General features: G+C 43.2%; 2 protein-coding genes across 7 annotated transcripts in view; one reads left to right on the top strand and one right to left on the bottom strand.

Moving 5' to 3' along the window:
• Positions 1 to 868: 868 nt before the first annotated feature.
• Positions 869 to 16,515, bottom strand: MRPL14 (mitochondrial ribosomal protein L14). 3 transcript variants are annotated; one of them, XM_081905686.1, is made up of 3 exons: positions 16,403 to 16,515; positions 7,331 to 7,426; positions 869 to 1,436 (listed from the first exon to the last, which is right to left on the bottom strand). In XM_081905686.1, the coding sequence occupies exons 2-3, from the start codon at positions 7,402 to 7,404 to the stop codon at positions 1,073 to 1,075; spliced, it is 438 nt and encodes a 145-aa protein (XP_081761812.1). In that variant the 5' UTR covers positions 7,405 to 7,426; positions 16,403 to 16,515; the 3' UTR covers positions 869 to 1,072. The 3 variants fall into 3 exon arrangements, with proteins under 3 accessions (XP_081761812.1, XP_081761810.1, XP_081761811.1); XM_081905684.1 differs by lacking the exon at positions 16,403 to 16,515 and adding an exon at positions 15,808 to 15,919; XM_081905685.1 differs by lacking the exon at positions 16,403 to 16,515 and adding an exon at positions 15,785 to 15,879.
• Positions 16,047 to 16,943, top strand: part of TMEM63B (transmembrane protein 63B) — a 74,488-nt gene continuing 73,591 nt past the window's right edge. For 3 of the 4 annotated variants that reach the window (XM_081905651.1, XM_081905650.1, XM_081905648.1), the window contains exon 1: positions 16,047 to 16,196. The gene's annotated coding sequence lies outside the window, so the exon portion shown is untranslated. Of the gene's footprint in view, positions 16,197 to 16,391; positions 16,503 to 16,943 lie in introns of those variants that run through there. The other variant, XM_081905649.1, reaches the window with a different exon arrangement.

The raw sequence follows: 16,943 nt of genomic DNA, 5'->3' as shown, positions 1-16,943 counted from the left end.
AATCCGTGTGTTTTGAAATTACTCTGGATTTCATCCACTGAAACAAGGTAAAATGGAATGCCACTTGCCAAGTCACTGACACAGTCCCATTTTGTCACTCAGAAGCGTGCACACCACATTGGCATGTATTAACTGTTCGTAACTGATTCTGCTTTCAGTATTTCACAGAATCTGGAATTATTTGGCAAGGCCTGAAGAAAGGGGAAGCCATGGAAATCCCTCCCCCAATCCACTGATGGATTCCTTTCATCAACCAATAGACGGCATTGGATACCACCCTTTGTGGGGTTTTCTTTTTTTTCTTATTTCCTTTCTGTTGCTCTTGAACAAAACTACTGGCTTAATGTTTTGTTATGCAGTCAGTTGTGTATTTTGTTTTTGCTGGTTGGAGCCTGGACAAGCTCGATATTTATCAATACATAAAACGTATTGACAAATGTTCTGGTTTAAGAAGAAGAGTTTGGATTTGATATCCCGCCTTTCACTCCCTTTAATGAGTCTCAAAGCGGCTAACATTCTCCTTTCCCTTCCTCCCCCACAACAAACACTCTGTGAGGTGAGTGGGGCTGAGAGACTTCAAAGAAGTGTGACCCAAGGTCACCCAGCAGCTGCATGTGGAGGAGCGGAGACGCGAACCTGGTTCACCAGATTACGAGACTACCGCTCTTAACCACTACACCACACTGGTGTAGAGAGAAAGAAAGAGAGAAAAAGAGAGAAAGAACACAGACAGGACAAATCGGGAGATCAGCACAGGATATTAGCTAGTCTGCTCCTCCAATTGGGTCATATCACATCTTCTGCCTTCCCTGACCCTTTTGCCTCACCCTGCCCTCCCCAAAGGCATCAGCCACACAAAACAAGCTACTGGATTAACAATATTGAGCTTTAATCATATCATGTCGCAACTGTCACTGAAAAGGGCAATATGGCTTTCAAAAAGAAATCTTGACGTGTTTTCAACCCATATGCCGATGTGAAACTTCCCCTTATTATTGTTTTATTTTGGTTCAGACGGGTTTAAAGCGGCGGGGACGGGACAGTACTACTTAACTGGATCTTCCCTTATTTGTCACACGAAGTTCTGGGCAATGGCCAACACTTTCGAGAATTCTTGCCGCTTCCTCAGCAGAGAGGGTATTGGGGTTTTGATTCTCGTCCCTACTGGGTTCCCATTGTCTTCAATGAGCACCACGTTGTTAGAATCAAACCTGGGAGTCATGCAAGGGCCCGGCATCTTGTGGCCAACGATTAAAGCCTTTTTCTTCTCCCCTTTGATAGCCAGAAGGATCTTGTCGCCGACTTTGCCCACTCCGTTCTTGTTGTAGACATGGATGCATTTCGGAGGCCGGTGGTACGGAGTGTTTCCCAAGGCGCTGTTATCTACAACTCGCACACGGGTCATCTTCTGTATTGCACTGCACGCGCCGCTGATGCTGCCGAAAGATAAGTTCGAAGGCAACAACAAGTCAGACCAACGGTAGCAGTCCCAATCAAGGACTATCATGTTCAGAAACATGTGATGTTACTATGACCTCCCTCGCACCCAAAATGCTGTTTAAGGCCAAAAACTCTAAATACGCTACCACAAAGGCAGTTTAGTACATTTAAAGCAACAGTGGGTAGCATGAGAGGGTCAAAGGACAGCTTTTTTATATATAAAGCAACCCAAGAAATGCAAATATTTTCAAACTTTTGCCCTTCAGAAAGTAGCTTTCCACACCAGCTTATCTACTAAGGAATTGCTAGCGTGTGATAAGAATTGCAGAGGATTCTGGAATGTATTCTAGGGTGAACAGAAAGAAGCCATCTCACAAACAGAGGGTTGGGATGGGGGGAGAGTGAGCCCATTTCAATGTGAAGGTTGATTCCTCACAGAAACCAGATGCTGATAAGGAAGGAACTGGTCTTGTGGGTTTTTCTGTCTACCCCCTAAACTGTGAAAGAATTGTATACAGAGCTGCCAGCTTATATATATTGGAAGCAAGTCCCACTAAACTCCATGAGGCTTACTTCTAAGTAAAATGGATAGGCCTGCACTGTTAAGACTCAAAAGGATTCCTGAACTGTTACCATCATGGCTTACTATTACAAGTAATGTTTACTCATTTAGTATTTGTAAAGCCATACAATTATTTCTTTATTTTTACAGTGAGATAAAACACACGCTGGGTGATCCTTCAGTCAAATAATTTTCTGAAATAATTTTTTTTAGCTATAAAAATTTATACACCAAATCACCGAACATTGTTCAGAAGGCAAGCAAGGGATTCTTAAACTACAGTACCTGGTACTTAGGGGACCTAATAAGGATTTGAAACTGGCTTCTCTACTAGAATGTTAATTTCTCACAAGAGACTTCTGCTAATTAGATACTAGTCTGACAGGTTTTCCTGGAGTTTTGCTTCTTTTTTGCCTCTTCTAATAAAGAGGAAAGGATTACAGAAAGGGAGTCTGGTTGGTGAGAATCCATAAGTGACTCCTGAGCACTTTCTCAGCAAGGAAAAGCAATTATTTTTTACTAAAAACCAGGATTAACCAGACAAATTAATGGAACACATCCAAATGAGATGTCAGATTTGTTGATCAGAAAACATATTTCCTTATCTCAGTTCTCAATATCACCACCACTTTTGGTAAATTTATGAATTGTTTATCTCTTAGAAGCAGTTCGTTTATGACACCCCTTTATATAAAAATAGTCATTGTTAGTTTTTTTAAAAGAACCAGGTGGCCTTCTTATCAGGAGGTCCATTCTGTATGATGTCTGAATTGGGCCTTTAGTGTTGTGGCACCTGCCCTTTGGAACCCAACTGGTGTTGGATTAGAAATTGTATTTATATACGTGATTGTTTCTATATAACTTTTAATTGTACTGTGAAAGACACCAGAATGCTGACTCAAATAGAACAGGCCTTAAGAACCCACTATGGCATTTGTTTATTTTTAACACCCATTTCCTCTTTAGCAACTCTGAGCATGTGGTACCCTCACACATGACCCCTTCCTTGAGATCTGCTTGCTTCTAGGTTGAGATGAAAAACAATTACAGACTAGATCCTCAATCTGAGATATGACTCAAGCTGAGAAAACCACTGCAGCAAAATTTGAAAACCGCAACTTTAGAATCACTTCCTGCCCCCCTTCAGCTTTCAGTGCATGGGAAATAATAAAGTTATTGCCATCAGTGAATCACTGTCTTCATTCAAAAGGAGACACACCTAGAGAATGCTCGATGGCTTTGAATCACCAACATCCATGCCCCATGCCTATTCAATGGGACCCATAAGTCTCCATCTTGGCCCAAGTGGAGCCCAAGGGCTGGCTGAAGTTGTTGACTTCTGCTGCATCCTTCTGCCTCTGTGATATAAAGCCAGATAGAGGAATTAAAGCAGCACAAACCTATTTGATCTTTAAAAGCTTGTACATAGCTCAGTGAAGGAGCACATAGTTTGCACACAAGGGGTCCCACGTTCAGTTCCTTGATCTCTCCAAGCAGGGTTGAGCAATCCCTCTCTCTGAAATCCTGGGCAACTACTGCCCGTTTAAGCTAGAGGGACCAATGGTTACCTATGTTTCCAAGTCTGGCATATCTGAAGAGGGCAGAAATGCAAAATGGCAACATAAATCCAGACAGACTAGAGCCGCAGATTTCTGACAAACCTAGACAGCATCTTAAAAAGCAGAAACATCACCTTGCCAACAAAGGTCTGTATAGTTAAAACTATGGTTTTCCCAGTAGTGAAGTATGGAAGTGAGAGCTGGACCATAAAGAAAGCTGATCACCGAAGAATTGATGCTTTTGAATTATGGTGCTGGAGGAGACTCTTGAGAGTCCCATGGACTGCAATAAGATCAAACCTCTCCATTCTTAAGGAAATCAGCCCTGAGTGCTCACTGGAAGGACAGATCCTGAAGCTGAGGCTCCAATACTTTAGCCACCTCATGAGAAGAGAAGACTCCCTGGAAAAGACCCTGATGTTGGGAAAGATGGAGGGCACAAGGAGAAGGGGACGACAGAGGACGAGGTGGCTGGACAGTGTTCTCAAAGCTACCAGCATGCGTTTGACCAAACTGCAGGAGGCAGTGGAAGACAGGAGTGCCTGGTGTGCTCTGGTCCATGGGGCCACGAAGAGTCAGACACGACTAAACGACTAAACAACAACAATTAATTGATGCATACGAATGAAGAGTAACATATTTGAAGACGGTTCCAGAAAGTGTACTGGCCTGTGGGACAGAAGCTTACTATGCACAGCATCTAAGGAAATGTGCACCTGTACACATTGAGATCTGCAAGGGAAACCTGCCCGGCCTCAGTGCCAAACTAGGGCCTCAAAGCAGTTCCCACTTTTTGTTTACAATGCCCACTCGAGAAATTCATGAACAGCCAGTTTCTTTCTCGGGAACTCTCTTATACCACAAAGCATTCATTATACAATGAACCACAAAAGTCAAGGGTCTTTGTTCCCTCTTGAACATGAAGGATTTGGCAGAAATATTCCCCACAAAGAGTAGCACATTAAATGCTGAAGGGGGGGCACATACCTGTACCCATCTGAACTTAGGAACATTTTTGTGAACATACAAAGAATGAAACATTGCGTCAGACCATTTAATCCAAGCAGCCCCATGTCTAAGGCTTCAAACACCGATGGCTTGACAAGGTCTGAGGCAGGGCTCTTTCCTTGGTCTGCTACATAAAAGCCTTTTAAGGGAAGATGCCAAGAATAGAACCTGCCTACAACAGGAGAAGAATATGGCAAGGGAGGGGAAGAAACAGATTTAACTCTTATCTATCCCAGGTAGTTCTGCAGGTAAAATAAGACTGTGTTCACAGGTGTCATTGATTTCCATTGTCTTACATATATGTAACTGCACAGGGTCACAAAAACATAATGAATAGCTCATATTTGTATTTGGAAGACTTTTATTTTTCAGCCTACTGCTTCTAAAGGAGAAATTTTGCAGGGGAAAGGATATTACAGTGCTTTTTTATTCTCTGAGTTGCTATAAAGAGCCGTCACCTTTTCCCATCACTATCTCTAGCTTTGCTGGAGGTTTCTGCTCTCCAGCTCCTTGGCCTGCAATTCAGTAGCAGGAAGTGGCACAACTCCAGGTTCACCACACAAGAAAATCTTTAAGGATCCCAACCTGTGGGAATGGTTTTCCTGTGCTTCAATAAGATGAAACCACAAAGTTATAACTCCTCTAGTTAAAAATGGATTGAAGGAATTAAAATAAATGCCTACAATGGTATCTGACCTCTTTTCTCCTAAGAATGTTATTTCTCACAGACATCAGAAATAAATAAATTCACAATGGTTGGTAAATATGCCATATGTAAGAAATTATTCTCATACAATGGAAAATGTTTGCAGTCCATATTTTTGTTCCCTACTACCATATTTTTCCATGTATAAGACTAGGTTTTCTTCCTAAAAAATAATGTCAAAAATTAGGGGGCATCTTATACACGGATACATCTCCCCCCCCCCATTTTCTTAAATCTGAGCCCCCCAAAATAGGGGCCGTCTTATAAATGGGGGCGTCTTATAGACGGAAAGATACGGTACTTTTAAATTATTGTTTTATTGTTAATGTTTGACAGGGCCTTTTCAGTAGTGGCATCTGCCCTATGGAACACCCTCCCATCAGATATCAAAGAGATAAACAACTATCTGAAGACATCTGAAGGCAGCCCTGTTTAGGGAAGTTTTTAATGACTGATCTTTTAACATATTTTTAATCTTTGTTGGAAGCCACCCAGAGTGTCTAGGGAATCCCAGCCAGTTAGGCAGGGTACAAATAATAAATTGTTGTTGTGGTGGTGGTGCAGCAATAAAACTTCTAGCACACTGGCAAAGCTAAGCAGGGTCTGGTACGGTTTCAAATTGAATGGGAAACTCTGTGTTGAGATTCCTGCACTGAAAAGGATTGGACTAGATGACCCTTGGAGATACCTTCCAACTCTGCAATTCTGTGAGTCTAAATAAAATGTCAGGAAAAGTAATACATACATTAAATGTGATTTAAAAAACAACTGCCCTTTAACAGAAGCCTGAGACCCAGAATCATATCATCAGTGTCTCTCCATCCTACGAAAATTTCTAGGACGTTAAGCTGCCATGTAATTTTCAAGGCAGAGAAATAGGGCTAGTGCTTATTAAAAAGTCAGCAACACATTATATACTGTTATTAGGAATCTCATTAGCTACAATGGCACAAAGGAGGGTTTAGCCACATTTCCTTATGTAGGCAGCCACTGCCTCTAAGAAAGCAACTCACAGCACCTCAAGCTGTGGCAATTCTCCTTCTATGGTCTAGGAAGACCTGCATGGTGCTCAGAAACTGCCTCTCCTAGCTCTGAAATAGATAAGGAGACACTGCCACGACTACCACAGTGGTTGGAAGGGGTGGAGTTATTTATATCACACTTTTCCTTCACCACAAAACCCAATACAATATGCATGCAGTTCCCAAGTGGTCTCCCATCCAAGCACTGGCCAGACCCAAAGCCCTCATGTGCCTTCAGACCATACCTTGAGACAACAGTAAGACTACAGCAAATTTAAGTCGATGAAAGTCTTCATATAGCATCCTACCACTGTGAATACTACTTGCCTTTTCCTAGCTTTTAACACAATGACATTTTCTTCTTCGAGCAGTGCAGAAAACAATTATTTTTTTAAAAAATAACAACACACACACATTCAATTGCACTTTAAAACCACTGCATTATTATAAAACATCAAGGTACTGGAGGGATGTCTTGAATGAACTAGACTCAAAATTATCAACTACTTGCTAAGCTAAACAAATTGAGATTTGTCAAGGGGCATTGTTGAATGAATTCATGAGTTAAGACTAGAAAGAAATAACCTCCAAGTGGAAATCTGTTGAGGCCCCGACTAGATTATTAAAGGACAATGCTATACACACCTACTCAGAAGAAAACCCCAGAGTTCAATGGGACTTGTGCTCAGGTAAATACTGTATAGAACCACAGACTAGAATTATATGGGAATGGCAAAGTTAACAAATCATATTAGGACAGGAGGTGGCATATGTAAGTATAAAGATTTTTAACTGAGGTGGGATTTTAAATGAATTTAACCACTGGAACAAACCTGGAGTATTCTTATCAATAGGATAAATTCATGAAATACAGTCCTGTACACTAAACCATGCCCAATGTAATCTTGTAATTTTGCTTATATAGAAAATAGGGAGGAGTTTGACAAATGAACACTAGGTTTGCTTCATCTGATTCATGTGCCTGTAAATATACTCCAGAGTAAAAAGCCATTATCGGTATTGGAACACATACCTGAAATTTCGCTGATTTGTTGCTCTGTTTATTTGGGCTAGAAAAAGCTCTGGGTACTTTTTCCAAAGCGCCATCAGGATTCTGGTTTTAAAAAACCTGGACAAGAAACAAAAGATTACTAATAATATACTACTATTGATGGTTACAATTTTGATAAAGATAAATCACACTATCAATTCCATGGGATACATTCAGGAGGAGGATATTCTGTTGCAGTGTCCCCGAAAGCCCTCAAAAGCATGCATTGTATAGTTAACAAAGCGCAGCAACATTCCCTCCTCAGATCAGAGTCAGTGCAACTCAGTTACATATAACACAATGGTACTGTATTTAAATAATAAAAAAGCACTGCAGTGCAGCTTTCTTCTTCAAGGGCATAGATCCTCTCTGTACAAGCATCCTCCTACCCTAACAGCTGTCAGTTTTTACAGCCACTGGCATTTTAATAATATCTGTGCATAGAGAGCGCAAAAGCCCACAACTCTCAGTAAGCTATACAACGGAACCATTTAGCAGTCACAATAAATTCATTTTTAAAATACTAAAAGCATCAAAAGATATACTCATTTATTTGCTGCCACGTTTTAAGGGAAGCTAGCACAAACATTTTAAACAAGTTTGGGGGACAGGATTTTAAAAAGTATATCAAAATTAAGTTTTTATGTTCTATTTGTATACTATTTGGAATTTTTATTTGGTTTTAATCAGAAAGGAGTCTTTAAATTCAATGGGAATGTAATCTTAAAATCAGTCACCAGCCAGCATAGAGCCAACTCCTAGGGGCCATGGGGCCTCCCCCCCCAAAAAAAAATATTTGAGGGGGCTGCCCCCCCCCGTTGATGGGCATTGCTATTCAAATGGCATCCATGTACTGCGTCCTGTGATCAATTATGCAAGGTGAGGCTTACTTGCCCCTCCTCCAATATTCTATTCAAGTTGGCACCCCTGCCAGCCAGTGATATTTCTAGAACGGGAATCATAAAAATTCCCCAAATGGTCTGTCCTCAGGTTATCTCCTTTGACGTATATGAGCTTGTATGAATACAGTCCACTAAGTTTGCAGTGCCTTCACTTCGCTTTACCCAAGTTAAAAGGTGTATCATAGTCACTCTTAATTTTTACTTCAGGTACTTGTATGGCATAGAATTTTCACTTTGGGTAATTATTTTCCTGGTTACAAAGATGTAACATGGCAAAGTTGCTACAATGCAAAGGTTCTCTGCTACTTTTCAGGTTCAAGTGATCCACATGGGAGGAGAGAAAGCACTTTTGGCCCACAGAGTAGCAGTAGCAACCACACTGCTAGAGCACTAAGCACTAAAGGAAGCAAATGCATTAAAATGTTCGTTCTTAACTTCTGAAGCACCACAATTATCTGCATTCCAATGATATGCTTGGGGAAAAAAGACATTTTCTTTCACCCACTTGTCCCCCAGTTATTCTTGCCACAACATCTCCCCTCTACAGAGTCCTAAAGACAGTCTTCTCCAACTGGCATATAGGGGCAAGTGTGAGATACCCAAGACAGGCAAGGAAAATGTATCCTCGCTTGTGATTTATATTCTTCTCGCAGCTCAGTCATTCGACAGGACAGTTTTGAGGCAGATGCTGACATTTCACTCCTTTTCTTCAAACCCACGGATCAAAAATAACTGCTAAATGTGAAAAGTGGTGCCTGACAGCAGAATATTCACACCACAAACTACAGATGTGGCTCCTGTAAATGGCAACCACACACAAACAGGGTGGTATTCAACTAAATTCTACTCACTGGTATTAATGGATATCACTAAGTTAAGTCCATTAATTTCAAGGGGTCTCCTATGAGTAAAACTCAGCTGAATACAACCCACACTTTCCCAATTTATGCCACAATTTCCATGCTTGATCTCTGGTCATCACTTTTGTTTTAAAAACAAGTAAGCCCCTCTGAATACTTTGAAGCAAGAAGCTATTATTTTGTCTCATTTCCCTCTGTCTTTTTATTTGGACCAAAATCCAGTTTGAATTCAAAATAAGTTGTATAAAAGGATGGAGAATAATTAGTATAAAACAGGGATGTCCAACAGGTAGATCGCGATCTACTGGTAGATCGTGGGAGGTCCGTGGTAGATTCCTGGTAGAAGAAATTTATTGGAGATGTAATTTCCATAGATCATAATCACCCTACTAGGTAATCAATCCTCTGGAAGCGCAACAACTTTGGATCTCCCCAAAAAGCTCAACAACTTGGTAGATCACTGGCAGTATTTTTTATACTGGGAGTAGATCTCAGTCTCTTGAAAGTTGGACATGCCTGGTATAAAAGAATGAAGAAAACTATTAATTAGGTAAGGAAAGTTCTAAGTGTTAAGAGGGTTGCTCAAAATTCCCAATAATGTGCTTCTCACGTATGATAAATTTAGGAGAAGGATATTTGCAGGGAAAATGAAAGGCCTTAACCATTCCCTTGACCATTAAATTTCACCAGCAGGTTTTCCACATCATGTCCTCTCCAGCTGAACTCTAAAAAACAGCCCATCTAGTGCTAGGGAGGAATCAGCACTTGGGGTGTGTATAGGTATCAAGGATGTGAAGATATGTAGTTATGTGTTCCTGGAAGCAAAATATAGGTTGCTAGGGAGGAGTTTGAAAGCTGGGACCTTCAAAGCAGCTTTCTACAAAATGCTACCAGCTCCAATTGCAGGGCTACCTAGAGAGGTGTAGCTGTGTAGTCTCAGTGCATGAATAAGATGGTGGTACTGGCAGTTTGGGATTTGTTTGGAGTTTGGATTCGTTAGTCGCTGAGAATATTTTGGGACAAGCTGGGCCTGATCAAAAGGGACAGGGCTCAACTTGAACTGGGAAGGAACCAGATTGCTGATGCTTGAAATGAAAAAGATGGCAGAGCAGCTTTTAAAGTGATTGTTGGGGGGGAAGCCAACAGAAGCTGAGGAGCATCCAGTTCAGAACAAATCATCCCCCAGGGATGAGGGAGGGACATGCTTATTATAATTCAAATGGGAAGAGGGCAGAGCTAGGAACTGAGATTGCTGGGGCCCATGATAGCTATTCAGAGAAACCACCATAGGTTAAATGCAAGTGCCAAAGACACTTGGAAAGAAATGCTGTATATACAGTAAGTGTTTGTATAGCAATGCTAGAAGACTAAGGCAAGACAAGAGAAGCAAGAGCGCTTGGTCTCAGAGGAGAGCATACATACAGTGGGAATAAAGAAAACCTGGTGAAATGGAGGAAACCAGTGGAGCGTCATTATCTCTGGGTACAAAGTCTATAGAAGGGCCATGAAAGGACATAATGAAGGCAGTGTCACTCTGCACTTCAAAGAGGACATAGAACTCAACAAGCAGGAACTCATCAAAGGGCCAGATTCCTCCACAGAATATCTATAGGTGGTGATACCACACCCAAAGAATAATTTAGTTTCCTTCTGACCATAACAGAGAATGAAATAAAAAAGGCATTCCAAAGAGGAAGTGCTGTAGTAATGAGTGACTTCAACTACCTTCCTATACATTTGGTATATGAATTCTTCAGTAGTGCAAAGAATTAAAATTTCTTAATAACTAAACTGATTGTGCACTACACAATCTGTGCCCTAGAACAGATTGGTTTCACAAAACCAAGCAGAGGGGTTAACCCTGGACTTAACTTTAAGTGGTTCCAACAAACTGGTGCAAGATGTAGGTATTGTTGAATCAGTTTGGAACACTGATCATAGTACTATCAAATTCAATTTATGTGTAAATGGACAATTGCCAAGAAATTCCAACAGAGGCATTTGACTTCAAAAGAGGGAACTTCCCAAATATTAGGGGATTGGTAAAAATGAAGCTGAAAGGCAAAGTCAAGAGGGTCAAATATCTGCAAAATGCTTGGAAGTTGTTTAAAAACACAGAGCTCAACTGGAATGCATGTCACAAATCAGGAAAGCACCAGCAGAGGCAAGAGGATGCTTGCATAGTTAACAAGCAATTCAAGGAAATTACTGGAAGGAGGCTTCCTTCAGAAAATGTTCTCCTTCAAATGAGAACAAAAAGTAACACAAACTTTGACAAAGGAAACACAAGCAGACAATAAGGGGTGCAAAAAAGAATCTGAGGATCCCATTGCTAAAAACATGGCGAACCACAACAACAAAATTTGAAATTAGCAGCAGGCCATCACTTAAGGAGGCAGCTGGACTTTGGATGAGAAGGGTATGCTAAAGGAGGAAGGGGGGATTGCAGAGAAGCTGGATGAATTCTTTGCAATTGTCTTCATAGATGCGGATACATGGCAGAACTCTGGGCCCGAACTAACCCTCTCAAGAGAGGAGTCTGAGACACTGGGACAAATATATGTGCAGGTAATTTTTAGGGTGGAAGAACATTCAATTATGTAACCTGCAGTCTGACACAGGCTTACTATCTCAATGATGGAGCTTCCTAGCATATAGTCATAAGGAACAGAGGTCATTTTAGTCATCATAAACAAGTATTTGAGCACCAAAACATTAAGTGCCACCCAAACCCAACTCCGTAAAAGTATTTTATTCCTGTCCTGCCACACAAGCAAATCTAGAACAATTCCAGAAAGTTGCATTCCAATTAGCAGAACAGTAGAACACCTAATACAGGGTGGCCTGAAAAACACCTGCACAAACACACCTTTTCTTATCTGTTGGGTCTACTGCTGAGGCCAGCCAGAAAATAATGTAACCTGCTTATAAAAAAATGAAGCATGCAATTGCCTAAGGAATTTCAGCAGCCCAAGCACGTTCCTATTTGATGTCTTGCTCCCAGAAATATGATGTGGCACTTAGAAATGTGAAGTATTGTGCAGACGTACTTTTAGTTAAGGGTCAAAAAAGCACTTCACTACTCTTGAGTAGCAAGGTGCTTTTCAAGCTCTGTGAGAAGGAGTATAAGCTTCGAAGAAGCTGTATGGCAGGCATGGCCAAACTCGGCCCTCCAGATGTTTTGGGACTACAATTCCCATCATCCCTGACCACTGGTCCTGTTAGCTAGGGATGATGGGAGTTGTAGTCCCAAAACATCAGGAGGGCCGGGTTTGGCCATGCCTGCTGTATGGTAGTCTATTGTTGCTCAGCGTTAGGGTAACCCAGCAGGCCTATAGCCTCATCTTTCACATCTCCAGGCCCACCCTAAGCAACAACCTTGCATGCAGAGCATAGCCTGCACTGCACAGCAAGCATGACCATAGCAGGAAACACAGATATATCCATGCTGATAAACTCCAACTGCTCAATAGGAGCCTACACCCTAGAAAAAAGCTAGAACCCAGCTCCATCCCAGACCCCAGAACACCCCATCATGATTGGCTAAGCCAGTTTGGAAGCAGAAAAAGGCAACATTTTCAAGCCCTCTTGGTGAATCGTGCAGATACACATGCAACAGAACACAGAAAAATGCAGCTTGCAAGAGATTGTAGATCTTTATCTATAATTGGGGGGGATTCCCATTTATGGAAAAACCTTGACTGCACACAAGCACCTTCCTTCTCATGTAATGTGGGTCAAGTAAATGCCTCACATGAGTGCAGATAATAGTGCACAAACTGGCTTTTTAAAACGCAACCTCACCGTTTCACTTAGCATGTAGCCAGTTACTATTCCCCTCTCGCAAACAACTTTCTCATAAAGAGTTCCAGGATCCACAACATTTGGAGTTGGGGGGGGGGGGGAGAGAGAATAGCAAATGGAATAAGGTAACAGTTTCCCCATGGCTGTTCAAATATATTGTTTTACTTTATCCTGCCTGTAACTCCAGATGTCCCCTTCTCAGGAAACAGACCTTTTTCCTTCAACATGACAAATCTATAGAACAAGTTGGATCCCTTCCATTTTGCAATTACCCAGATCTGTACCATTTCCACAGACCGGCTGATTCAGCTTGGGTGTCCTGAGCAGTGTGTTCCTATGGATGTTTCCTTGGAATTGAGTCCCACTGAGTTATACTTGCACACCAAATACACGTGCACTGGACTGTGCTGTCTTAGTTTAGATAGGGTTGCCATACATTTGGATTTTCCCAGACATATCCAGAATACTGCAGTTGGCAGCAGTGTCCAGGCAGAAATTGGGAAAATCCCGACGTATGGCAGCCCTTGTCAGCAGTGCTGTTTTCAAAAAAAAAAAAAAAGCTCAAAACCAGCAATATTTTTTTATTTTTATTTTTGCAATTTCACCTAAAAAGCTCAAGAACTTTGGGCAAAACTAAAGAAAGCTCAACAATCTTGCTAAAAAAAAGCTGAACAACTTTTCTGTTCAGATTTTCACTGTTTGAAATATGTCAACCCTACTTTAGACATGTTTATTTAGGAAATCTGATTCTAAAGTAGCATTTTTACTGCAGTGACTAGAATTATATTTAGTGAATTGTGTGCACTCCTGATTTCAAACCACAGAAAAGAGCAATTTTTGGAGTAAGAACATGACCCAAAGGTATCAAATGTAAACAATGGCCACATATACTGCAATGTGTTACACTACCTTTGTAGCTTCCACAATGCTCATTGTCGGTTTCTTTTGCACAACAATCTACAATCCACTAACTTGCATTGTAAATGGAATCAGGACCAGAGTATCAATAACTTTACCTTTAGTCTATTGAAGGTCTGGTTGCAATTTTGGCCAATGACTGAGGGAGACAAGTCTACAAACAGAATGAACCTTAACTTAGCAGCCTCCAGTTTTAATTATAAGGTTGCAACACACTCAGCCTCCAGTTTATTGTTAGCAGAAATGTAGCAAGATGTGATTGTTGCACAAACATGAAGTCTAAGTCTCAAAAGCCAAACTTCATTTTAAGTCCTTAATGCAGGCTCCCTTGACTTATAATTATATAAGGGGTTATCATTTGATTAAAAAAATGTTAGCGAATTGTAAATGTGCTGTTGATACAGTTTTGAAAGGAAAAGAGCATTCTCCCTTTGTTTTTAGATTACGCATGCTCATGTCACAGCAGGTACCATCTCTAAAGACATTTCCCCCTGTGTGAGAAGAGGAAAAGTGAAAAGACCTCTAAACATGCACCTGCTACCTATGGATTTGAAAATACTTGCATTTTTTTTAAAAAAAGTTTTTAAAAATCTGATGCCCAGTTAATTGGGAGCACACTTTTAATTGATCCAAAGCACATTGCAGTGTAGTCCCAAGCACTATTAATGTGATGATTTCAAAGATCAGATTTGACCAGGTATTTTGTATTTAAGAAACTGGTCCCAAAATACTGAAACAAGACACACATGAACAGAGCAAGAAGTTTTTGACAGTAGATACCGGAGACAAATGAGCAAGACGGAAGTCTCCAACAGTCATTAATATGTACTGAATAAAGATCAAGGTAGGTAAACAAGTATGCTGCAAAAGAACTGTAAGTCAAACTGAGGCCTCAAGCCGCAGTCTTAATCATTACCCAGTACAGAAAGAGCTGAATCCTGGAGACTGGGTTCAAATCTGACCTTTACTTTGGAAGTGCTATGTGGCTTTGCTTAAAGTGTGGAGTACATTAGTTGTTAAAGTGTCAGGCCAGTCACTATCTGTTACCGTAACCTACTTCCCAGGGTTGAGGCTAAAATGGGAAGGGAAACAGGTCGGACATGAATGCCACCCTGAGGGTAAATTTAAAAAGCACATCACCTTGCAAATTAAAAACGATGTGCAAATAAGTAAACACCCATGCTCATATGCGAGATCCTGTTGAATCCAAGGGGGTTGCTCTGCCTGATTGTTTACATCTCAGAAATAAATACAACCAGACATACTCCCAAGAAAAGTGTGCTTAGGACAGACACTTTACTCTCAAATAAAGTAGCAATGCCAAGCATGCAAACTAAAAAGTAAGTGCCGCTTAACTCAAGTGTAAACATGCCCAGGACTGGGCTTGTAACTCATTTAAGATGGGGGCTGTCTTATTACTATAATAAGCCTGTATTGCCTTCAGGAGTGCTAGCTGGAAACACTTCCCGCGCGGTTAAATGGGCAGAGGATCCTGCTGCTAATGCCCTTATGCGTGAAATCCCAAATCCACCTACACGGGAGTAAATCCTACTGAAAACAGAGGCCCTGATTTGTGAACAAAGTATGATGCTGCCTTAGTAGGGGAAGAGCTTTTTGGGCATCCCGAAGGGAACCGGCTCCGTAGGGCATGCGCTCTTCCGGATCAAGGCTGCAGTCCCAAATACATTAATCTCCCCCATTTATCTATTATGCAACCCCAAATGCATTTATCGAGAATGCACGCTCGGGACCGTGCAGCCCCGCTTGCTATGCACGGAAGTCCCCGGGACCTTCGTCCGAGGAAGCCTGCACAGGTTGAGGCTGCGGCTGGTCTGGCCTAGGAGCCTCTTCCCCGCAAGCAGAAGCGAGCCCCGTCCCCGCCGCGGGCTCCCCTCCCACTCCCGCGCCGCGGGGCACCCGAAGGACCCCGGAGGGCAAAGAAAGACACACACACACGAGCACCCTTCAAACTCACAGGCTCCTCGGGCCCAGGCTCCCTTCCAAACGCGCAGGCGCAAAGCAGCACAGCCGCGCATGGCAGGGCCCGGCAAGAAACCCGGGACGGCGCGCGTGCGCACAGCGCGAGGCGGCTGGAGGGAGGGGAGGCTCCTGGCTTTCTCCGCCCGCCCTTTCCCCCGGTCTCCTGCCTGCGCCGGGCGAAAGACCACGCCTCCCTGCGCGGCTCCCTCCCTCCCCCCTCCCTCCCCGCTTATTCCCGAAGCCGGAGCTGGGAGGCGCGAGTCCAGGAGGAGAGGGGAGGTTGGGGCGCCTTTTCCTCGGCGGAGGGGCGTCAGCGGGAGCCCCGCGCTGAGAGGGCGAGGGAGCAGAAAGCCCGGAGGAGCCGCTCTGCCTTTGACAAGTGAGGTAAGTCGCCGGGGAAGAGGCTGCTGCTGCTGTTGCCTGTGCCTGGCAATGCCCCTGCGCTCCCTCCTCGCCTCCTTCTCTTTCCTGCCGGGCTGCAGCAATAACAGCTCCAGAGCCCCGTTTCCAAGGGCGCCCGGGACGGCTTGGCCATCCCCTTGGCGGAGCGAGACGGCTTGCGGTGGCGCCTTCTTTTCCCTCCCACCTACCTTGCCAGTGCGGTATCTGTTTACTCGCGAGAGAGCGAGCGGGCGAGCGCTGCGTTGCTCCCTCTTGCCTCGAGGTGGAACAATGGCAGCGGAGCCCAAGGTAGGGGGAGGTGGCGAGAGGGTGCCGGGCAAGGTCTGCCGCTCGCTGGGCGTGTGTCCCTTTTGCAGAGCCCTGCGGCAGGCTCGGGGTGGGGGTGGGGGGCGCTTAGCAGGCTCTCCGCCTCCCAGAAAAAAACCCTCTCCTTCCCACCCCCCTGCCCACCCAGACACAATGACAGTCGTCCGCCGATCCCCCGCGCGCCCCTCCTCTCGAAACTGGTCCAGCTGCTGCGTTTCGTCGCAGTTCTCTGGATTCTCCCGCACAATGTCAAAGAAGGGAGGAAAGGAGGGCAAGATGCTTTTTCTTCGCCGTCAGACAAAGCGGCCATCTCGCTGGGGTGTGTGTGTGTGTTTTAAAGACCCGATCAGGCTTTGTGTGCATTGGGCAGGATGGCGAGAAAGGAGGGACGGGGTGTGGGGGCGCAGGCTGCGTGTTTCTTTG

This window comes from Podarcis melisellensis (genome assembly GCF_964234715.1).
Source record: "Podarcis melisellensis genome assembly, chromosome: 3".
NCBI lineage: Eukaryota > Metazoa > Chordata > Lepidosauria > Squamata > Lacertidae > Podarcis > Podarcis melisellensis.
Note: the sequence above shows the minus strand (reverse complement) of the source record. Positions and strands in the feature narration are given on the sequence as shown.

What these genes read in the sequence shown, in the direction of transcription:
- MRPL14 (XM_081905686.1), bottom strand. Translation starts at nt 7,404, where the DNA reads ATGGCGCTTTGGAAAAAGTACCCAGAGCTTTTTCTAGCCCAAATAAAC. An exon ending in ACAAATCAGCGAAATTTCAG is followed by an intron (nt 1,437 to 7,330) that starts GTATGTGTTCCA and finishes ATCTTTCGGCAG; the next exon opens with CATCAGCGGCGCGTGCAGTG.